Raw genomic sequence first — 19344 nt, forward strand, 5'->3', positions numbered from 1 at the left:
AACTAGCTCTCCATTAGATACGGCCTCTCTTCGGAGCCTAGCTAAACTGTCCACAGACACGTGAACATTTTTCTGTTCAACAAAAATAAATGCTCACAAACTGCTGCATCCAGGCCACGAGCCGAGGGCGCAGTTAAAAACATTGATAAATATAAACGTACTATCTCTTGGGGATTTGGTCCCTCCTTTTTCAGAAGGAGTGAGACCTCTCCCAAGTGTGAGCAGCTCTGTTGCGCAGCCAATACCGCGTGCATGCGCACTACAACACGGAGCTTTTTGCGACCTAGCACCAGAAGGCGGCGCTCTCAGCCCGTTTTCCAAAGACTGGCCGGTCAGCCGCCTGACAGTGAAAATCAATCTTTGGGAAAAATGCACAGACTCAGAGTGGGTTTTAAGAACAATAAGGAGGGGATACAGGCTGCAGTTCACCGTATCCCCCCCATGCTTCAGGGGAGTGACTCAGTCACAAGTAGAAGGGGAAGCCGCTCTTTTCCTACAGGAGGAAATTTCCTCGTTGCTAGAGAAGAGAGTGATAAGACTGATCCCTCACGAACACTGCAGCGTTGGTTTTTATTCGCGCTATTTCCCTGTTCCGAAGAAAGGTGGGCGGGGGATGCGTGCAATTTTAGACCTCTGGGCGCTGAAAAAGCATCTGAGAAAATACAAATTCAGGATGCTGACCCACACCTCCCTGCTGCGCTTCCTACGTCCCGGCGATTGGTTTACTTCAATCGACCTCAAGGATGCTTTTTTCCACATCCCCATATACCCACCACACAGAAAATATCTCAGATTTGCATTTCAGGGAAACTGTTACGAATACCTCGTACTCCTTTTTGGACTGTCTCTGAGCCCCAGAGTGTTTGTGAAGTGCACGGAGGCTGCTGTGGGTCCGCTCTGGTGGCGGGGCATCCGCGTGGTGATGTACATAGACAACTGGCTGATCACCTCATCCTCCCACCAAGAAGCTGCAGACCACACAGATGTATTAGCACAGCACATGATGGATCTGGGTTTCCAAATAAATGTGGAGAAGAGTGTCCTGCTTCCTTCTCAACACATATCCTTCATAGATCTCTCTCTAAACTCAGTCCAGGCCAGAGTGAGACTAACAGAGGAAAGAGTGAAAACCATGCTTGACTGCTTGGCCATGTTTCATAGAGGAAATCTGGTATCGTTCACACTCTGCAGAAGGCTTTTGGGGCCGATGGCTTCAGCATTAGTAGTAGTCCCGCTGGGACGGCTCCACATGAGAGGGATCCAACGATGGGTGGCCTCTCATCAGAGGCTGAACCCACACTTCCGTCAGAGAGTGAGGGTCACCACAGCCTGCACAAGAGCACTACATCCTTGGCGGGATGCCGATGTGCTGACTGAGGGTGTTCCGATGGGAGTCGTGCAAAACAGAAAGGTGGTCACGACGGATGCCTCCCTGTCGGGCTGGGGAGGTATATGCGAACGACAAATGGCGAATGGGTCTTGCGGCCCAAACATGCTGTCAGCTCACATAAATTACCTGGAGCTGATGGCTGTTCACTTAACATTAAAACATTTCCTCCCTATCATGAGCGGACACCAGGTGCTGATCAGAACAGACAACACCACTGTGGTGGCTTATATCAACAGGCAGGGAGGTCTGAGGTCACTGAGGCTCCACAGGCTAACTCACAAACTAATAATTTGGAGCAGCAGACATTTTCTGTCACTGAGAGCCACTCACATCCCAGGAGTTCTGAACTGTGGAGAAGACCTTCTCTCCAGGGGGAATCCTCTGTATGCAGAGTGGAAGCTCCATCCGGAGGTGGCCAGACTGGTCTGGCAGAAGTTCGGTCAGCCATCAGTGGACCTGTTTGCTTCACAGGAGAACAATCAGTGCCCCGTTCTTCTCCCTGCACGATCAGAACGCACCTCTGGGGGTGGACGCACTAGCCCACACCTGGCCTCGTGTTCTGCTCTATGCGTTTCCCCCAATAGCTCTCATTGCACCAACACTAGCCAGGGTACGAGCAGAAGGCCTGACAATGATCCTTATTGCACCCCATTGGCCAGCAAAACACTGGTTAGGGGAAATAACACAGCTCCTCTGCCAGGAGCCGTGGCCTCTTCCTGCACGCAGGGATCTGCTGTCTCAGGCACGAGGACAAATATTCCATCCCCACCCAGAACATCTGGCTCTGTGGGCTTGGCCCGTGAGTGGTTCAATCTGCAATCTGTAGGTCTCCCTCAGAATGTCATTGAAACAATACAGAATGCCAGAGCGCCTGCTACAAGATCTTTGTATGAGCGGAAATGGTCCGTTTTTGAAAAATGGTGCTCTGAAATTCAAGAAATCCCCTTTCAGTGTTCTGTGGCGGTGATTTTAGCCTTCTTACAGAACCTGATTGAAAAGGGAAAAGCTTTTTCCACTATTAAGGTTTACTTAGCTGCAATTTCAGCAGCCTGCCATGTAGGTTTTGAAGGAAAAACTGCAGGACAGCACCCATTAGTGGGCCGGTTCATACGAGGGGCTCGCAGGAAGCTCCCCGTTTCAAGACCCACTGCTCCATCATGGGATCTGCCCCTGGTGCTGGATGCTATCACTAGCCCACCCTTTGAGCCACTGGATCAGGTGGAATTAAAGATAGTAGCTCTAAAAACAGCACTCTTGTTGGCACTGGTCTCTGCTAAGCGTGTGGGAGAAATCCACGCTTTATCAGTGCATCCTTCTTGCACAAAATGTTCTTCGGACAAAACTAGGGTGGTTTTGCTCCCCAACCCTGCTTTTGAGCCTAAAGTGTTGGGGTCATACTCTCCAATTGAGTTGGTGGTTTTTAATCCCCCTCCTTTCTCCTCACAGGAACAGGAGAAGCTGCACAATCTCTGTCCGATACGTGCTTTACAGATCTACCTAGGGAGAACAAAACAGGTCAGGAAAAGTGACCAGCTGTTTGTCTCCTGGGCTAAGAATCATTATGGGAAACCGGTGTCAAAACAGCGGCTCGCCCATTGGATCACTGCTGCAATCTCCTTAGCCTATAGTTCAAAAGGGCTTCAGCCTCCAGAGGGCCTGCGTGCCCACTCTACTAGGGGCTTAAGCTCTTCATGGGCCGTGCTCAGAGAAGTATCTCTGCAAGAGATTTGTGCTGCTGCAAGCTGGGCGTCTCCTCACACGTTTGCTTGGTTTTACAAGCTAGACATCACAGCATCATCGCTGGCTCATTCAGTACTCGGTGTGGCACCGAGCGCTATAAAGAACTGTGATTAATTGTTTTACAATCTGCTGACATGCAGTGTGTAATCTGCTGAGCAGTATATTTTCGTTCCCAATGTGAGACACGAAACAAATGCTATGAAAGAGAACTTTAGGTTACTTTCGTAACCCCGGTTCTCTGAGTAGCATGAGTGAGTGTCTCACCAAGTCACCCTCCTTGCTTTGACGTTGCGAGGAAGAGGTGAATGTTTTTGAATAAACTATCAGTGCATCGGCAGCCCTGTAAATAGGGGGATGGACCCTGCCCTCTCTGACACTGACAGGCTTATTTCCAGCCAATCGTGGCTGGCGTAATGCAATGTGAGACACTCACTCATGCTACTCAGAGAACCGGGGTTACGAAAGTAACCTAAAGTTTTCCCAGTCTGAGAGGAGGACAACAGGAGCCGCATCACCGTGGTAACGTGCTGTTTGGTCGGCCTGACAGAGCGGCCGCCCAGTCACTGCTCCGGAGGTTAGCTGGAAGCTAACCCTTTGTTCACAGAGCTTTCTTCAAGCGTCGTCGTCGCCCAGACAACTCCTCCTCAACACGTTTCAAACGACGTTAGGGTTTGGGCAGAGAGATTTAGGGTGAAATGATCTGAACGTTTTCATTTTCTGAAGTCTGGTGTTGTTTGTGTTGAACTCAGCTATCTTGGTGCTAGCAGGCTATCTTCAGCACACGTGCTCAGTTTTGTGTTCTGTTTGTGTGTTTTTAAAGTTAAGACAAACTTTATTTAAAGGGTGATTTTAAACACAGACGATTGATCATAATGCGCTTATGCATTTTAACCCTTTTATTGACGGTATTTTAAAGGTGTGTGTTTGATTCTGGTGTTAAGCTATAAGCTTCTTTTGTTAGCTTTCACTGCTAACAGGTAAGGACACGTGCTAGCATACTTAGGACAATTTCTCCAGAAAGATTTGGTTCTTTTCCAAAATACCTCTTTAAATATTTGACCATTTCCTTAATAATATTTCTTTAAATATTTTAATAAATAAAGGCAGCTAATGAGACACTGTTGAGAATTTGTCATACAGAAGGTTGGTTTTATTCAGCAGATCATTCTTTAAAACATTATTTTAATAAAATAATATTTTATCTGATCTTGCATTGTGAATGGTTGTCTAAAAGTATGCTGATTATTTCCTAAGTTGGTTCCAAGACTAACTTAACTTCACTTCCAGATTCTTCTAGATAATCATTGGTTCTCAAACATAAATAACATTGCATAGTAATGTTGCATCACTCTTTTGGTCATGATTTTCAACCATCTTTAATCAACCTGTTTATATTGTACATAGCCCATTAGTCTTCGTTATTCTTTAATTCTGCTTGGTAGTTTAGTTGGATTGTTTTAGCAAAGTAAAGAGTTTGTTGATTGAAATATGTTTGACTTTGAGTTGACTTATTTTTGTTAATAAATTCTTGCATTTTAAGAAATTGTGTGAATTCATTCCATATACAGGTCCTTCTCAAAATATTAGCATATTGTGATAAAGTTCATTATTTTCCATAATGTCATGATGAAAATTTAACATTCATATATTTTAGATTCATTGCACACTAACTGAAATATTTCAGGTCTTTTGTCTTAATACGGATGATTGTGGCATACAGCTCATGAAAACCCAAAATTCCTATCTCACAAAATTAGCATATATTAAAAGGGTCTCTAAACGAGCTATGAACCTAATCATCTGAATCAACGAGTTAACTCTAAACACCTGCAAAAGATTCCTGAGGCCTTTAAAACTCCCAGCCTGGTTCATCACTCAAAACCCCAATCATGGGTAAGACTGCCGACCTGACTGCTGTCCAGAAGGCCACTATTGACACCCTCAAGCAAGAGGGTAAGACACAGAAAGACATTTCTGAACGAATAGGCTGTTCCCAGAGTGCTGTATCAAGGCACCTCAGTGGAAAGTCTGTGGGAAGGAAAAAGTGTGGCAGAAAACGCTGCACAACGAGAAGAGGTGACCGGACCCTGAGGAAGATTGTGGAGAAGGGCCGATTCCAGACCTTGGGGGACCTGCAGAAGCAGTGGACTGAGTCTGGAGTAGAAACATCCAGAGCCACCGTGCACAGGCGTGTGCAGGAAATGGGCCACAGGTGCCGCATTCCCCAGGTCAAGCCACTTTTGAACCAGAAACAGCGGCAGAAGCGCCTGACCTGGGCTACAGAGAAGCAGCACTGGACTGTTGCTCAGTGGTCCAAAGTACTTTTTTCGGATGAAAACAAATTCTGCATGTCATTCGGAAATTAAGTTGCCAGAGTCTGGAGGAAGACTGGGGAGAAGGAAATGCCAAAATGCCAGAAGTCCAGTGTCAAGTACCCACAGTCAGTGATGGTCTGGGGTGCCGTGTCAGCTGCTGGTGTTGGTCCACTGTGTTTTATCAAGGGCAGGGTCAATGCAGCTAGCTATCAGGAGATTTTGGAGCACTTCATGCTTCCATCTGCTGAAAAGCTTTATGGAGATGAAGATTTCATTTTTCAGCACGACCTGGCACCTGCTCACAGTGCCAAAACCACTGGTAAATGGTTTACTGACCATGGTATCACTGTGCTCAATTGGCCTGCCAACTCTCCTGACCTGAACCCCATAGAGAATCTGTGGGATATTGTGAAGAGAACATTGAGAGACTCAAGACCCAACACTCTGGATGAGCTAAAGGCCACTATCGAAGCATCCTGGGCCTCCATAAGACCTCAGCAGTGCCACAGGCTGATTGCCTCCATGCCACGCCGCATTGAAGCAGTCATTTCTGCAAAAGGATTCCTGACCAAGTATTGAGTGCATAACTGTACATGATTATTTGAAGGTTGACGTTTTTTGTATTAAAAACACTTTTCTTTTATTGGTCGGATGAAATATGCTAATTTTGTGAGATAGGAATTTTGGGTTTTCATGAGCTGTATGCTAAAATCATCTGTATTAAGACAATAAAAGACCTGAAATATTTCAGTTAGTGTGCAATGAATCTAAAATATATGAATGTTAAATTTTCATCATGACATTATGGAAAATAATGAACTTTATCACAATATGCTAATATTTTGAGAAGGACCTGTATGTGCAGAGTTTTGCTGTTCAATAATGTCAGAGCTCGTCTCACACCTTTCTATTTTGTCTTAATACCATCGCCTTACTGGGCTGGTATTCACAGGATAACCCTTAACAGACCGAAATATTATTTGATAAAATATTAAAATATTAAATCAGTCAGTCAGTCATTTTCTACCGCTTATTCCATAGTGGGTCACGGGGGAGCTGGTGCCTATCTCCAGCAGTCTATGGGCGAGAGGCGGGGTACACCCTGGACAGATTGCCAGTCCATCACAGGGCAACACACAAACAACCAAGCACACACTCATTCATACACCTAAGGTCAATTTAGAGAGACCAATTAACCTAACAGGCATGTCTTTGGACTGTGGGAGGAAGCCGGAGTACCCAGTGAGAACCCACGCATGCACAGGGAGAACATGCAAACTCCATGCAGAAAGACCCCAGGCTGGGAATCGAACCCAGGACCTTCTTGCTGCAAGGCAACAGTGCTACCAACTGCGCCACCGTGCAGCCCTTAATATTAAATATTAAATAATATTCTCAGATCCATAAACACAACATCATGTCTCATATACAGTGCAAATATCTTAAAAGTTTTAATGTGCCATTTGGTCAGTTTCTTTGAGCATAACTGAACACATCACATGCTACAACCACATAAGGTCAACGCAGCAGTTTAAACCCAGAATGTGCAAAAATCAAACATATTAGTGAAGTAGTTCACAGAAATACAATCAATAAATCATGAAATCAGGGGGCTTTGCTGCAAAATGACCAGAGGTTGAACACAAAGTCCAATTACGTGCTGGCTCTGCAAGTTTGGCGTGCGTGTGTTGGGGAGGGCTCTGCTTGGCCCGAAGCTTTTGCAAGACCAGACATTTACGATAACTGGTTTACTGATCCAAAAGAGTTTGTAATGTGAGAGAAGAGTCATTTACCAAACTATTGGGGTAAGATTTATTGCACATATAAAAAAAATGAGAGCTCTCTAGAAATGAATTGTAGTAGAAAATGCCTTACTGCCTCAAACTTGCCTCTGCTTTCTGCGGCCATTCTGAAACCTTTTGAAGTTTCTCATTCTCAGCAAGCTAAGATCATTTTTCTCCGACATCTGACAGCAAAGAAGTCAGCCGGCTTCATATGACGGAGCCCGATTGGTTCCACTGCAAGAACTTACCTTGATCTCTGTGTTTTCAGCCACCAAGTTTAGGGTCACAACGGTGCCAAGGCACATACCAATTATCCCAACTTTGTCTGGGATGACTTGAGGATGACCCTTCAGGACATGATAGGCTTTCTGTGGAAACAAACAGATATTTGTTATTTTATAGTTTTGCAGTTATGGATGTTTTCATAGATACATTTTTGGATATGAAAAGAAGTCGACAACCGAGAAAGGCTTTTTACCAACTATGACATGATTAATTTCACAGCCACTCTGACAGCTGATGATTTCAAATGGTTTTCTTATACAGGGCTGTGAAAAAATTTCTTCCCCTCACAGATTTATTTGGTTTTTGCTATTTTGTCAAAATGCCACATATCAGATCATCAAATAAATGTATATTGATACGTTATATATATTGATGCGTCTGATGTCTCTCACGTTTCTCTGAACAATACTCCAAGTCCAGTCAGCTCAAGTTTATTTATATAGCGCTTTTCAGCAACAAGGCACTCAAAGCGCTGTACACGAGAAAAAACATTACAATGATACAGAAAATAAAACACAGAAAACAAATCAAATGACTTTAATAATCCTTGGGGGTTTACTGGTAAGAGCTGGTTCTAATCCAATCTTTCTAATAGAGGTAATTAGCTCATTTAGTCCTCTGTGGTAAGGAATTAATCCGGTGCTAGAAGAAAAATGATAATATTAATCCTTGAGGTTGCTGGTATGAGGCAGCTGTGGTCCCATCATTCAAATAGAAACAGTCATAGGCACTCACTGAAGTCTAAGTAGAGACGATGGGTCACTGGTAGGTCCAAACTTTTTAAATACTAATAATGTCTGGCTTTCACATGTATGAAATAGTTGTAATACAATCCTTCTAAGAAATCTAAAAATCTCTGGTCATTTATGTATAAACAGCTGTAGTTAAATTTTCAAATACTAATAATAATTGGCTTTTGCTGGTAATCCTCCTGAGAAATCTGAAAATCTATGAAAAGTAATGAAATCACACATTTAGATAAGATAGGAGGGAAAAATAAATCATATTTCAGACTCTATTCTTAGCAGAATAGAGTCTGAAATAGTACAAAAAACCTCAGCAGAGGTAAGCAACACACACATAAGTAAAGATAAAGCAAGGCTACGGTGGAATCTTGAGGGTGCAAATATATAAGTCTGAGTGTGTTTGCAAGAATTAGATTATCAACACTGATAGAAGCGCCATATTCCTTGAGAAGAGAGGTGGAAGTTTTATCAATTGGCCGCATAGTCCTATCAGCACACAGCTGGTAGGGGAGTGCTGGGGAAAAGCGTCGTGTTTATATAACATCCAGGAGATATTTTGTCGATAGCCAGTTAGCAGAAGTTGCCAAGGCCACATTGGGGAACCAGATTTAGAAAAACAATATATGTTGTGGTTCAGGCAGTTGTGAATTTCCAACCACCTTAAGAGTTTTACTGGTATGTCTCAATTGCGAATCCAAATAGCCAAATGTCTGGTATTTTCTGCAGATCTTTAGCGTACAACTTCTCCAAGATTATATCCTTTAACCTCTGAGTCCAACCGCTGCCAGGCTGCGATTCTGTTCAAGAATTGTGTCCAGCTCGCGATTCTTCTCTTAATATTTCAGAGTGTTGATCGCTCTACAGACTCCATCCAACATCACAGGCAGCTTTGGAAAGCTTTGAACAGCTGCCCACGTTTTGCGAATCACTCGATAAGCCAGGTAACCACCAACTCCAAAAAGCAGAAATCCTGTTATCAAAACTCCAAATATGTACACATTTTCCACGTCCGCGACTGACATTGTAGTCAGGCACACAATCCTCCACTGCTGCCAAGAATCCATTGTGTATCCAGAGAAGAACGTCCCGTCTGGACAAGAGGGTTCTCCTTTACCCTGTCTTCCCTTCGAAAAAATTTGAACAATTACGTTAAGAGACCAGCTGACGAAATCCATAATTTACAAGTTTGGAGGATATGCAAAGCGAGGCTCTGAGAAAAATACAGACAAAAGCAGAAGCAGGGATCAGCAGGGAGGGAAGGAGAGAAAATGCGTGTGTCTTCCACCGAGAGCAAGAGAAAGGTCTCCCATAGATTCTCTATGGGGTTCAGGTCATGCTAGTTTGCTGGCCAATCAAGCAGAGTGACACCATGGTCATTGAACCATCTTTTGCTACCTTCAGCAGTGTGGGTTGGTACCAAGTCCTGCTGGTCCTGGTAGATGGCTGTGTTGACTGTGGACTTCAAAAATCAAAGAGGACCAACACCAGTACATGAAATGGCTTCCCAAATCATCACTTAAACCTCACACTGGACTTCATGCATTGTGGATTCTGGTCCTTTCCACTCTTCCTCCGGACTCTGCGACCTTGATTTCCAACTGTAATGCAAATTTTACTTTCATCTGAAAAGAGGACTTTGGACCACTGAGGAACAGTCCAGTTTCTTTTCTAGTCAGTCCAAGTAAGTCTCTTTGTGTCTCTGCTCTGTTCTCTCAAACTCCCAGTCCGTCGTGGCAGATGGCCGCTCACACTGAGCCTGGTTCTGGTTCTGCTGGAGGTTTCTTCCTGTTAAAAGGGAGTTTTTCCTCTCCACTGTCGCTACATGCATGCTCAGTATGAGGGATTGCTGCAAAGTCAACGCCAGTGACTGTCCACTGTCTCTACATGCTCATCCAGGAGGAGTGAATGCTGCAAGTCACTGACTGGATGCAATCTGCTGGGTTTCTTTAGACAGAAAAACTTTTTATCCAATTTGGATAAATAACTGAATCTGACTGCACTGTTCAATGGTTAGGATTAATTGGAATGTATGTACCTGACTTTTGTGAAGTGCCTTGAGACGACGTGTTGTGAATTGGCACTATATAAATAAACTGAATTGAATTGAATTAATCTGTGCTTAGGGGCTCTTGAAGCTCCGACTCCATCCTCAGTCAACTCCTTATGAAGCTCACCCAAATTTTTACATTTTGCTTGACAATCTTATCAAGGTTGCGGTTATCACTGTTGCAGGTGCACCTTTTTACTAAGACACTTTTTCCAACTTTCTATTAACATGCTTGGATAGATCATTCTGTGAACAACAAGCTTCTTTAGTAATAACCTTTTGTTGGTTAACCCTCTTTGTGGAGGGTGTCAATGACTGTGTTCCGGACAACTGTTCAATCAGCAGATGATATGATAAATGACTTTATAATATTTAAATGTAATAATAATTGTTTTTACTGGGATATTATGTAAAAGATAAACACAAAATAGTGAACTACTCAAGTGGAAGGAAAATGATAAATGATTTTTAACATGTTTTACAATTAACATCTGAAAACTAGGTGTGGGCGATCTGGCAATCTTAGACGATGAAGGATTAGAAAATGTTTCCCAACATTTTCTAATCCGTGAATCTAAAGCAGAAAAAATCATGAGGTCCTCTAAAAGCAACATTCTATGAATCACAGTTCTATGATCGTGCAGAGGTGCATATGTTTCATTTTCCCTTAACATATATACATAACTTATAAACACAATGAGGTGTTTCTTCAGGCAATTGGTTAGGGGTGTCCAAGTAAAGGGGGCCTGAAAACCATGGACAGTATGCATTAATTTGTGTTACTCTATTGCATAAAACAACAAAATACATTGGAATTTGTTGTTTAAACGTAATAAAATGTGATAAACCTATTATTTTGCAGGTTGCTCTATTATTTACATGAAAATAGAGAAAGTCAATAAAAAAATTTGACAAACCACAAAGTAATCGAAACTCATATCTGTTGACTTCATATGACCCATTTTGAAGTACTCCAGAGCCAGGCAAACATAACCATGAGATGCCAGCAGGGCGGAGCGATACTCCACCAGCCCTCCTCCAGCTCCCCACAGGTCCAGCATCCCAGGGTATGGTCCTGGACCTGTGGGAAAATCCAAAGACAGAATATAACTGTTATACAAGGAAAAACTGTGGGAATTCCTACTTGAGTATAAAGTCAACCTCTGGAGTCTCTGCTATACCAGAACAACTCATCAAAAACAGGACACTGCAGGGAGCCTCTAGAGCCCCTCCTGGGGGATCACAAAATGATCCCAGGTCTGAAGGGATATACAGTTTCTCCACTGAGGTCTGGGTTTGCTCCAGGGTCTCCTACCAGAGGATGATGCCTGGAAAGTCTTACTAGCAATAAGCTCGGTTGGTACAGCTAACATTACATATGTACCTGACTTTGTGAAGTGCCTTGAGACGACATGTATTGTGAATTGGCGCTATATAAATAAACTGAATTGAATTACTAAACCACCAGTCTCAAGGCTGCCAACATTTTCCCTGACAACACTGAGCAACTTTGCTGTCCTCTGTTTAGTCGTCTTGAGTTCCCTTTCTTGTGGTCATTGGTCTTTGTCTAAGCTAAAAATCAGCTGATTTTTCTGAGCATTTTAACAAGATACCTAAACTTCTATAGGCTTGAAGCAGATAATCTTTTCCAGTCTGAGAACCATGACCTGGCTGCTTCTCGCTCGGTTGTGAAGCCCTTCAATATAGGCGGAAGACCAAAGCTTATAAACAGGTCTCCAAACCAGACACCCTCCTCTCTACAACTACACCTCCAGAACCTTTCTGTAAACACCACAAGCAGGTTTGTTGACAACATAGTGCAAGTGGCACAAACCGGTGAAACGGAATATCTATTTGTCCAAATGGTAGAAAAACAAAGGGTTATGTAGGACCTTTTTCACAAATATCTATGATTGGCAGGAATAAAAAAAAAAATTAGTTTAACCTTAGCCAAATTATACCGTAGATTTACCTGGGGGTATAAACAGACTCCCTCGTAATCCTCCCTCAGTGATTTTGATCCTTTGCATGCCTGGACCCATGTACCACCTCTCTGTGACCATCGAGGCCAAAGGGCTCTTGTCCCTGAAGTCCTCGTGTCCACTGTACAAGGAGATGCTGACCAGCATGGGGGTGGTGATGTCCTTCTTTCTCAACCTGTCCAAGAAAGAATGGAGCAGAATAACATCAGATGAAGTGAGTACCACCTACCTCAGGTAGATAGACTCCAAGAATCCAATGTTCCTAGTGTGGAATAAGGACAAACCTGCAAAGATTTTCAAAGGTTTGAGGGATTTTTGTGATTTAAAATTATACTTTAAGATTCAAATGTACTAATTTATTCTGTTAATTTTTTTTCCCACCAAGTGGTGCTGAAGGTATTCTCCAGAGGTAAAGACCCTTAACTCCCAGATAGAAGTTAAATATCATCCATGAGATCAGCTGGAGGCTTTTCTTTGCAGCATGAAGGACTTGTTTAACAGCACTCATTGGACTAATTAATAGCCATTTGGTCTGATTATTGTGAAGCTCTAAGGAGGGATATTATAGATTGACACAAGTTGGGACATTCTTTTGGTACCATTTCTACAAAACTGCAGATTCTAACATTCAAACTATTTTACAAAACTAACATTTATCTACAGTACAGACCAAACGTTTGGACACACCTTCTCATTTAAAGAGTTGTATTTATTTACACTGAACAAAAAAGTGTGAAACAACTGAAAATATGTCTTATATTCTAGGTTCTTGAAAGTAGCCACCTTTTGCTTTGATTACTGCTCCGCACACTCTTAGCATTTTGTTGATGAGCTTCAAGAGGTAGTCACCTGAAATGGTTTTCACTTCACAGGTGTGCCCTGTCAGGTTTAATAAGTGGGATTTCAAGCCTTATAAATGGGGTTGGGACCATCAGTTGTGTTGTGCAGGAGGTGGATACAGTACACAGCTGATAGTCCTACTAAATAGACTGTTAGAATTTGTATTATGGCAAGAAAAAAGCAGCTAAGTAAAGAAAAACGAGTGGCCATCATTACTTTAAGAAATTAAGGTCAGTCAGTCCGAACAATTGGGAAAAATTTGAAAGTGTCCCCAAGTGTAGTTGCAAAAACCATCAAGCGCTACAAAGAAACTGGCTCACATGAGGACCGCCCCAGGAAAGGAAGACCAAGAGTCACTTCTGCTGTGGACAATAAGTTCATCCGAGTCACCAGCCTCAGAAATCGCAGGTTAACACCAGCTCAGATTAGAGAACAGGTCAATGCCACACAGAGTTCTAGCAGCAGACACATCTCTAGAACAACTGTTAAGAGGAGACTGTGTGAATCAGGCCTTCATGGTAAAATAGCTGCTAGGAAACCACTGCTGAGGACAAGCAACAAGCAGAAGAGACTTGTTTGGGCTAAAGAACAAAAGGAATGGACATTAGACCAGTAGAAATCTGTGCTTTGGTATGATGAGTCCAAGTTTGAGATCTTTGGTTCCAACCACTGTGTCTTTGCACAGAAGAGGTGAACGGATGGACTCTGCATGCCTGGTTTCCAGCGTGAAGCATGGAGGAGGAGGTGTGATGGTGTGGGGGTGCTTTTCTGGTGACACTGTTGGGGATTTATTCAAAATTGAAGGCATACTGAACCAGCATGGCTACCACAGCATCTTGCAGCGGCGTGCTATTCCATCCGGTTTGCGTTTAGTTGGACCATCATTTATTTTTCAACAGGACAATGACCCCAAACACACCTCCAGGCTGTGTAAGGGCTATTTGACCAAGAAGGAGAGTGATGGGGTGCTGCACCAGATGACCTGGCCTCCACAGTCACCGGACCTGAACCCAATTGAGATGGTTTGGGGTGAGCTGGACCGCAGAGTGAAGGCAAAAGGGCCAACAAGTGCTAAGCATCTCTGGGAACTCCTTCAAGACTGTTGGAAAACCATTTCAGGTGACAACCTCTTGAAGCTCATCAACAGAATACCAAGAGTGTGCGGAGCAGTAATCACAGCAAAAGGTGGCTACTTTGAAGAACCTAGAATATAAGACATATTTTCAGTTGTTTCACACTTTTTTGTTCAGTATATAATTCCACATGTGTTAATTCATAGTTTTGATGCCTTCAGTGTGAAGCTACACTATTCATAGTCATGAAAATAAAGAAAACTCTTTGAATGAGAAGGTGTGTCCAAACTTTTGGTCTGTACTGTAGATGTGTCACCACTTGGCTACAGTCTACTGTGCCACTGAGAAGAAAGGTTGGGATATTCAAGCACCACTAAGGCTAAAGTTTGCAATGAACTGGAAACTGCTGGAGCACAACTGTTATTCTACCCCAAGCAAACCAGTTTGGAATGAAAGGAAGAACGAAGTCCCTGCTCCAGAATAAACACCTTCAAGCTCAACTGAAGTCTGTTGCGACTTCAAGGAGAAGCCAAAGTCTCCTAAACTCTGCTACTCTCTCCTACTACTCTCTAATGTTACAGCTCGGGGAGGCCACTCCCCAAAGTATAGCTCAGCGGGACACAGGCAGTCATAAACTTCCTCCAAGCAAAGTTGTAAACCCAGAGGACAAAGGGTAATAAACTTTTGGCGGCAAGCTATTAAAGCAAGAAGTTGAAGACAAAGAAAATGGTTGATTTTCACCATAAGGTTATTATAGCGGTCCAGTTTTACAGCGCACCTGTGCTCAGGTGTTCGCACAGTAAAAACACAGTTTGCGAGACTCGGCGGCCTCCGAAATTCAACAGCAGTTTAAAAGTTTAAAAAAAAAAGTTGCATGCACATACAATTCAGAACACATTAGACTATAAGTGGAGACTCTAAATCGCACTAAAACCTACTCTATCCTGCCCACACTATTTCTAATAAAGAAATAAAAATTAAAGGACGGATTTTACTTGATGTCTCCTCTGAGCAGAGGGAGAGAGAAGGAGGGGGGGGAAGAGTTCCACGAGTTCGCGGATACTCAACAAAGCAGTCCTGTTTGTCGTGCTTTGTGACCTGCTTGGCAGAAAGGTGAAAAATATGACGGACTGTCACTAGTCGACTGGAACAAAAAAAACAAGGAGGAAAAATTGCATCTCCTTGAAACTCCATGGTTTTTTGTTTTCGGGTTAAACACATGTCTTCGATCGGTAAAGTTGAAAACTTACAAGCCTTCTTATTCCTGTAAGCTTAATTCGCTTAGTTTTCTCGATGGCCAACAGGGAAAATGAATGAAAATCCACATGGGACTTCTTCTCCAGAATGCTGCTTCAGATGCCGGTAACCGCGTCTCGGTCCCAAGCTGAAAAGCATTGGTGGGCCGTCTCATACTCTGTTATATAGTTGACTGTAGCATCAGAGCCGCGACGCCCCGTCCTATCAGCCGCAGTGGCCGCTGGGATTTGTAGTAGCGGACAGTCCTGCGATACAAAATGGCCGAAAACGCCGGAAGGCCTGGTGGCGTCCAGCAACGTGCAAATGGTCCAATATTCAGCAAAACATGGTCCAACACTGCTAACACAGAGCTTAGTTCTGGCAGTTCTGGTTTTGCTGGAGATTTCTTCTTGTTAAAGGGGAGTTTTCCTTTCCACTGTCGCTACATGCATGCTCAGTATGAGGCATTGCCACAAAGTCAACGGCACAACGCAAGCGAAACTGAACTTGATTGCATTGTTTGGCAACTAGGAGAAATTTTGAATGTATGTACTTGACTTGGAAGTGCCTTCAGACAATACTCGTTAATTGGCACTATATAAATACACTGAATTGAATTTTATTAAAAATAGAATAGGGATGGGTGAAATGGGTCTTATAGTTTGTGACAATATCTTTTGTCATCTATTGCAATAACAGCGATTAAAACAGGACTGAAAAACCACTGTCTTTTTTGACTAGATTGTATGGCTGGGACTGCACTGACTTACAGATAATTGAATAGGCTACTTAAGGGCACCATATACAATTAGTAGTACAATTTTATCACCAAACAACACACAATAGACAGCATTTAATTATATTTCCAAAGATATGTATTAGTGCTCTCATGCAGCTAACAGTAGAAAAATTTGTAAAAGTAACAACAATAAAATAATGATAAACTTTGCTATAATTGTCCATTCATACCAGCAACCTCAACTTTCCTAAAAATTAGTGCACAATGCTTAATTTCCCGGTTTGTTCCAGAAATCCAACAGGGTCAAATAAACTCCAATTCTGCCAAGAACATAAATTATTGGTTTTAATGCAATTTAGGTAAAATTAATTTAAATTTCTTGTAATATTTGAGCTATTTCCAGGTCTTTAAAGAGTTGGACTACGGTTGAATTACCTGAGTCCGGTGCGGCTGCCTGGGACAGGACGCATGCTCCATATCAAACCCATGGACTCTCTCCCAGAGTATGTTCCTCCAAAACTCATATCCTGTGAAACTAAAGGAACAGAGATGACAAAAACGCCTTTACCTGGTAAGCTGCTAGTCAGCTTATAAGTTCTGTTCTTTCTGCTGGGTTTGAAGTGATGCACTAGTATGCTGTGCATGACACAGGTTTGACGGCAGTTCTGCAGGGCGTTTATGAAAGGGAACGTAATGATAGGCATATAACTAATGTTCCCTGAAGGAGAGTAACGAAGCAACTCCAAAGTGATTAAACCATGTTAAATATGGGTGCAGTCTTCTTCTATAATTTCTAAACATACACATTGGTATTTTGATGATTTGTCTTTGGTGATGAGCTCTAAGCCTTTCAGCTTGGAAGACCTTCTCACCATTACCCTAATCTTTAGCTCCCTCAGTTTCTTGATCAGATTCAGGACTTTGGCTGGGCCGCTCTGAAACATTAACATTTCTTCTAGTCAGAAGACCTTGATTTCCTAAAAAATGGAAAATTTACTTTAATGTTAAAAGAGACTTTAGACAACTGAGTACAGTCCAGGCCTTTTTCTCCTTAGCTTAAATAAGATGTTTCAGACATCCTTGGTTCATGAATCCATCCATTTTTATACCCAATTATTCTTGCAGTGGGAAAAACGCAGAGTATTTCCTGGACAGGTCACCATTCCAACACAGGGTGACACGGAGACACAAACTCATACTTAAGGGCAAATCAGGGTGAGCGATTAACCAAACATGCTCACTATTTGACGGATAGCAGATAACCCATGTATGCATGGGGAAAACAGACAAGCTCCATGCAGAAAGAAGCCAGAATGAGTTTTGACTCACTACATATTTTTCTGCAAAGCAACAGTGCTAAAAACTGCACCACAGTACAGCTGTCTCAGGTTCAGCTGTAGCTCATCTCTTGGATCCGTCTGTGTGTTGTGGCTTGTGAAGCTCTGACTGCGGTTGAAGGCCACATCTTGTTAATCTCCCCCAAAATGTTAAACGGTCTTTGCTTCACAGTCCTCATAATGCTGCAGTTCACCATCCTACTTATGCACCGTTTTCTATCACACATTTTCCTTCCACACAACTTTCTATTATCATGCTTGGATATTGCGCTCTGAACAGACAGCTTCTTTAGCAATGACCTTTTGTGGCTTACGGGAGGGCGTCAATGACTGTCTGCTGGACAACTGTCAAGTCAGCACTCTTCCACATGATTGTGTAGAACATAAGATTTTCACAATTTCTGAATAAAAAATTTATGTTTTATTGGTCTGAGAAACTGAATTTCGGGTTTTCCTGAGGTGTAAGCTATAATCCTAAACAATAACAGAATTAAATACTTGAAATCAATCATTCTGAGTGGAATTAATCCACATATTTTGAGATTCAGCCTTGTTTTGCTATACAATAACTTGCCTTACTGAAATAAACTTTTTGATGATATTTTTACTTATTGAGATGTACATGTATTAATGCTATCTAAGCAGCAACAAACATTGCCTTAAAGATCTTTATTTAGGAAACTGGTAAATATTGGTAAATATTTCAGTCCTTTTATTTTAAATGCAGTGCAGCAATCACATAACATTGCTTTAATTCCAGAGAAATTAAGAGTCCTTGCATAAAATTTTTTATTTTTATTTTCTGTTTAACAAAGAAAAAATTACAGGGGTCTAAAGAGAGAGCCAACAGATGAAAAATTGTATATATTTTTGATTCAAAAAGCCTGAACATATTTATCCTCCATTGCAGAATCTCCACTGACTGATCAAGACCAGAACTCACCTGAAACCCTCCCAGTGTGATCGCTGACATAGAGCCCATAGGCCTCCCAGTCATCTCCATCCTCTGAGTGGTGCAACGAGCGGATGGTGACCGGACATCCTGGAGAGAGATTCTCCACAATAACCTCAAACTTCTCATCCACCAGAGCCCGAGAGGGGTGGACGGAGAGAATCGGAAGAGGAGAGCTCAGAGACATAGCCAACATTCAGCTGTGGAGAAATGAACACAAGACAGAGCAGCGCCGGGTTTTTATTGTTAACATAGTCAGGGTCCAACGCAATCTTTATTACCCCTGAGTTGGAGTGGGCACAGAACAGCAAACACTTTACAACACACAATGCTTTGTTATCTTGGTGGCTAAACTCAACAATTTTAGCTCACATTTTTTAATAATCATTTTTGCACTGGGTATGTACGAACATTTGGAAAATACTACATTAAAATTACAAAATTGTGATTACCCGGTCAAATCTTTCTCCTGTTCTAACTTTATAAACAAGCAATGAGTCCCAGCAAACAGCCTCAAAGTACTTCTAGAAAAATTCGTTCGTTCGTCGTCTTCCGCTTTATCCGGGACCGGGTCGCGGGGGCAGCAGACTCAGCAGAGACGCCCAGACGTCCCTCTCTCCAGACACCTCCTCCAGTTCCCCCAGGGGGAGCCCAAGGCGTTCCCAGGCCAGCCGAGAGACATAGTCCCTCCAGCGTGTCCTGGGCCGTCCCCTGGGCCTCCTCCCGGTGGGACGTGCCTGGAACACCTCCCGAGGAAGGCGTCCAGGAGGCATCCGGTATAGATGCCCGAGCCACCTCAACTGGCTCCTATCGATGTGGAGGAGCAGCGGCTCTACTCCGAGCCCCTCCCGGATGGCCGAGCTCCTCACCCTATCTCT

The 19344-nt window shown here is 42.9% G+C and overlaps 1 protein-coding gene across 1 annotated transcript in view; it reads right to left on the reverse strand.

Moving 5' to 3' along the window:
* LOC124882787 (acyl-coenzyme A thioesterase 1-like) overlaps positions 1 to 19344 on the reverse strand; it is a 40151-nt gene that overhangs the window by 6376 nt on the left and 14431 nt on the right. The window contains exons 2-6 of the mRNA XM_047389345.1: positions 18458 to 18666; positions 16613 to 16712; positions 12280 to 12464; positions 11225 to 11388; positions 7478 to 7597 (exon numbers count right to left, since the gene is read on the reverse strand). Coding sequence (XP_047245301.1) covers positions 7478 to 7597; positions 11225 to 11388; positions 12280 to 12464; positions 16613 to 16712; positions 18458 to 18662 — 774 coding nt within the window. The 5' untranslated portion in view covers positions 18663 to 18666. The remainder of the gene's footprint in view (positions 1 to 7477; positions 7598 to 11224; positions 11389 to 12279; positions 12465 to 16612; positions 16713 to 18457; positions 18667 to 19344) is intronic.

This window comes from Girardinichthys multiradiatus, chromosome 17, assembly GCF_021462225.1.
Source record: "Girardinichthys multiradiatus isolate DD_20200921_A chromosome 17, DD_fGirMul_XY1, whole genome shotgun sequence".
Classification (NCBI taxonomy): domain Eukaryota; kingdom Metazoa; phylum Chordata; class Actinopteri; order Cyprinodontiformes; family Goodeidae; genus Girardinichthys; species Girardinichthys multiradiatus.